Raw genomic sequence first — 2,244 nt, forward strand, 5'->3', positions numbered from 1 at the left:
CGCACTCGGCAGGGATGCGACCTCCGCTGCAGCCAGCAGGATCGCGCGTGGGGAGAGCAGCCGTCCCCTCCACGGACCACAGCCCCCGAGCCCTGCCCTCCCCTCTCCCAGGCCCGCTATCCCGCCTCGGTCCCTGCCGGAGATGCTGAGCCTCAGAGCACCCTCCCCATCGCCCAAGGAGATGGGCAACCAGCAGGTCTCTCGAGCACCCTTGCTCTGCCTCGTACGCTGTTACCTGTGCGCATGCCCCCCAGCTCTCCCCACACAGCATCGGGGGGCACACAGACCCCCCCGGCAGGCCGAGCGCCCGGGGGGACCCACAGAGGAGGCAAAGCGCCTTCTGAAGTGCGACAAGGAAAAGCACGCGACCAGATTCACGTAGCAAGTGTCTCTTCAGCGGGTTTGCCCCTATATATAGGTGCATCTACTGAATATATACACGCCTTAGCAATAGTATACTGGAAACGGTGCCACGCGTGACGTGATGGTGCTGAACTAATGCGTACAAAAGTATGGAGGGGTCCATGTCCCCTCTAAGGACAAAGTTCCTCCCGTCCAACTGCAAGAGAGTCCGATTTTGGGGCGTGATGGGTAACGTGCCAGAGCTCCGAGGGGGCACGTGGCTTTAGAACCTGCCCAGTTTGCTCATGGAGCTGCCAGATCCGGGAGGACGGACTGGTGCCAGGCTACTGCGGGATGCTCAGGGCAGCAGAGTCCAGCCCAGGCGCTTCAGCCGAGCAGCGATCCCCAGGCTCAGAGCCAGGGAGAGCCGGGGTGCCCGCTACTCCGTGCCCACGGGCTCCTGCAGCCTTGGGCATTGGGCAGCAGCCGGCAAAAGCTCTGCTATGTGCATTCCTCTCATGGCAGGTGAAGATGTGGGCTAACTCTGGGACAGGAGGACCTGGAGAGTTCCCCTTGGGGGTGAAAGATGCTAACATCCCACTGCCGGCTGCCACGCAGCATCCGTGGGGCATCCAAAATGCATTCTGTGGGCGGTTGAGCAGCTCTGGAGTGGCTGTGGTCGGTGCGAGCAGGTCCCTTCGGCACACCTCTCCCCGGAGCTGGTATGCCCACGCCTCCCGACTGACACAGAGGAGCCACGGCTGAGCACGCTGCCCACTCCAGCAGCCGGGCGAGGAGCCGGGAGTGCATCAGGCTTCCCCCTGTGCAACTGGGGTCTGGGCAGCAGGAACAGGGCTTCCTGCCCCTCCACGCGGCATGTCCAAGGCCCAGAATGTCCGGAGAGTTTTTGGTTTTGCCATATAATTGCACAGCCCACCATGAACTAGTGGCAACTCCCAGCTCCTTCTCGAGCAGGTAGCGGCTGCCAGACAGTTCCTGCTCCAGTGGGTATGTACCCACTTACATCCCTTCCCCAGGTGCCTGCTCCATGCATGGGGTTGGAGCTTCCTCACAGAGAAAGTCCAGCTGATGTTCCTCCCTTCTGACCGGGGAGAGAAGCCACTCTGTCCCGGCCATCGTCACCAAGAACATGCCGTGTCAATAAATAACCCTTGTCTCAGCCCACGTCGCTCCTGGGCTCAGGTCAGCAAGCGAGCGGGAGGTCCGAGTCGTCCCACGCCATGGCTCCCCTTGCTGCCATTGGGGTTTTCCTCTGAGGCTTCACTGTACAATGAGAACAAGACCAGCTGCCCGGGTTTTATCGCTAAGTCCGAGTGAAGTGGCTTCAGTTTGCCTATGGGGCTCCTCTGGAGATGGGGAAGGATGGGGACCAGGTTTGGCGGGGAGCAAAGGGTCATTCTTCACTGGCTGACTCTTGGAGAAGACGGTGGATGTCCTGGAAGGAGGGACGGTCTTTAGTGTCCCGTCTCCAGCAGCTGAGCATTAGCTTATAGACTGAGTCAGGGCAAAGTGCAGGCTGGGGAAGGTAGGTCTTCAAAACAAAAGGCAAAGATGACAAAGGGAGAGAGTTACTGCCACGGAAGCCAAAAAGCAAACTGCTCCTGCTGTGTGTTCAAGGGCAAGGGACCCCCGGATGGCACCATGAGGGGGCTGGGGATCCCTGCTCATGTCTTTCAGCCTGGCTAAACATGTGAGTGGGGTCAGCAGGCAAGCAGTGCCTTGGGCGGTGTGAAGTGCAGAGTTTGTCGGGCTGGGCCCTTCACCAGGACTCCTTCCCAGAGAACTTCCTATCCCATAACTCACCCATAGCCAAGCTCCTTATCTCGTCACCTTCAAGTCTTTCCCCAGGCCCACTGCTGTCCCGTCCCATCCCGTCCCGTC

At 60.1% G+C, this 2,244-nt stretch overlaps 1 protein-coding gene across 1 annotated transcript in view; it reads right to left on the minus strand.

Annotated features, from left to right (window-relative positions):
* Positions 1–1,756: 1,756 nt before the first annotated feature.
* Positions 1,757–2,244, minus strand: part of LOC104514037 (discoidin domain-containing receptor 2-like) — a gene marked incomplete at its 5' end in the record, with an annotated part of 8,128 nt that continues 7,640 nt past the window's right edge. The window contains 1 exon segment of the mRNA XM_010157573.1: positions 1,757–1,898. Within this exon segment, the coding sequence (XP_010155875.1) occupies positions 1,757–1,898 (142 nt within the window).

This window comes from Eurypyga helias, unplaced genomic scaffold (assembly GCF_000690775.1).
Source record: "Eurypyga helias isolate BGI_N326 unplaced genomic scaffold, ASM69077v1 scaffold19958, whole genome shotgun sequence".
In the NCBI taxonomy this organism is placed as follows: domain Eukaryota; kingdom Metazoa; phylum Chordata; class Aves; order Eurypygiformes; family Eurypygidae; genus Eurypyga; species Eurypyga helias.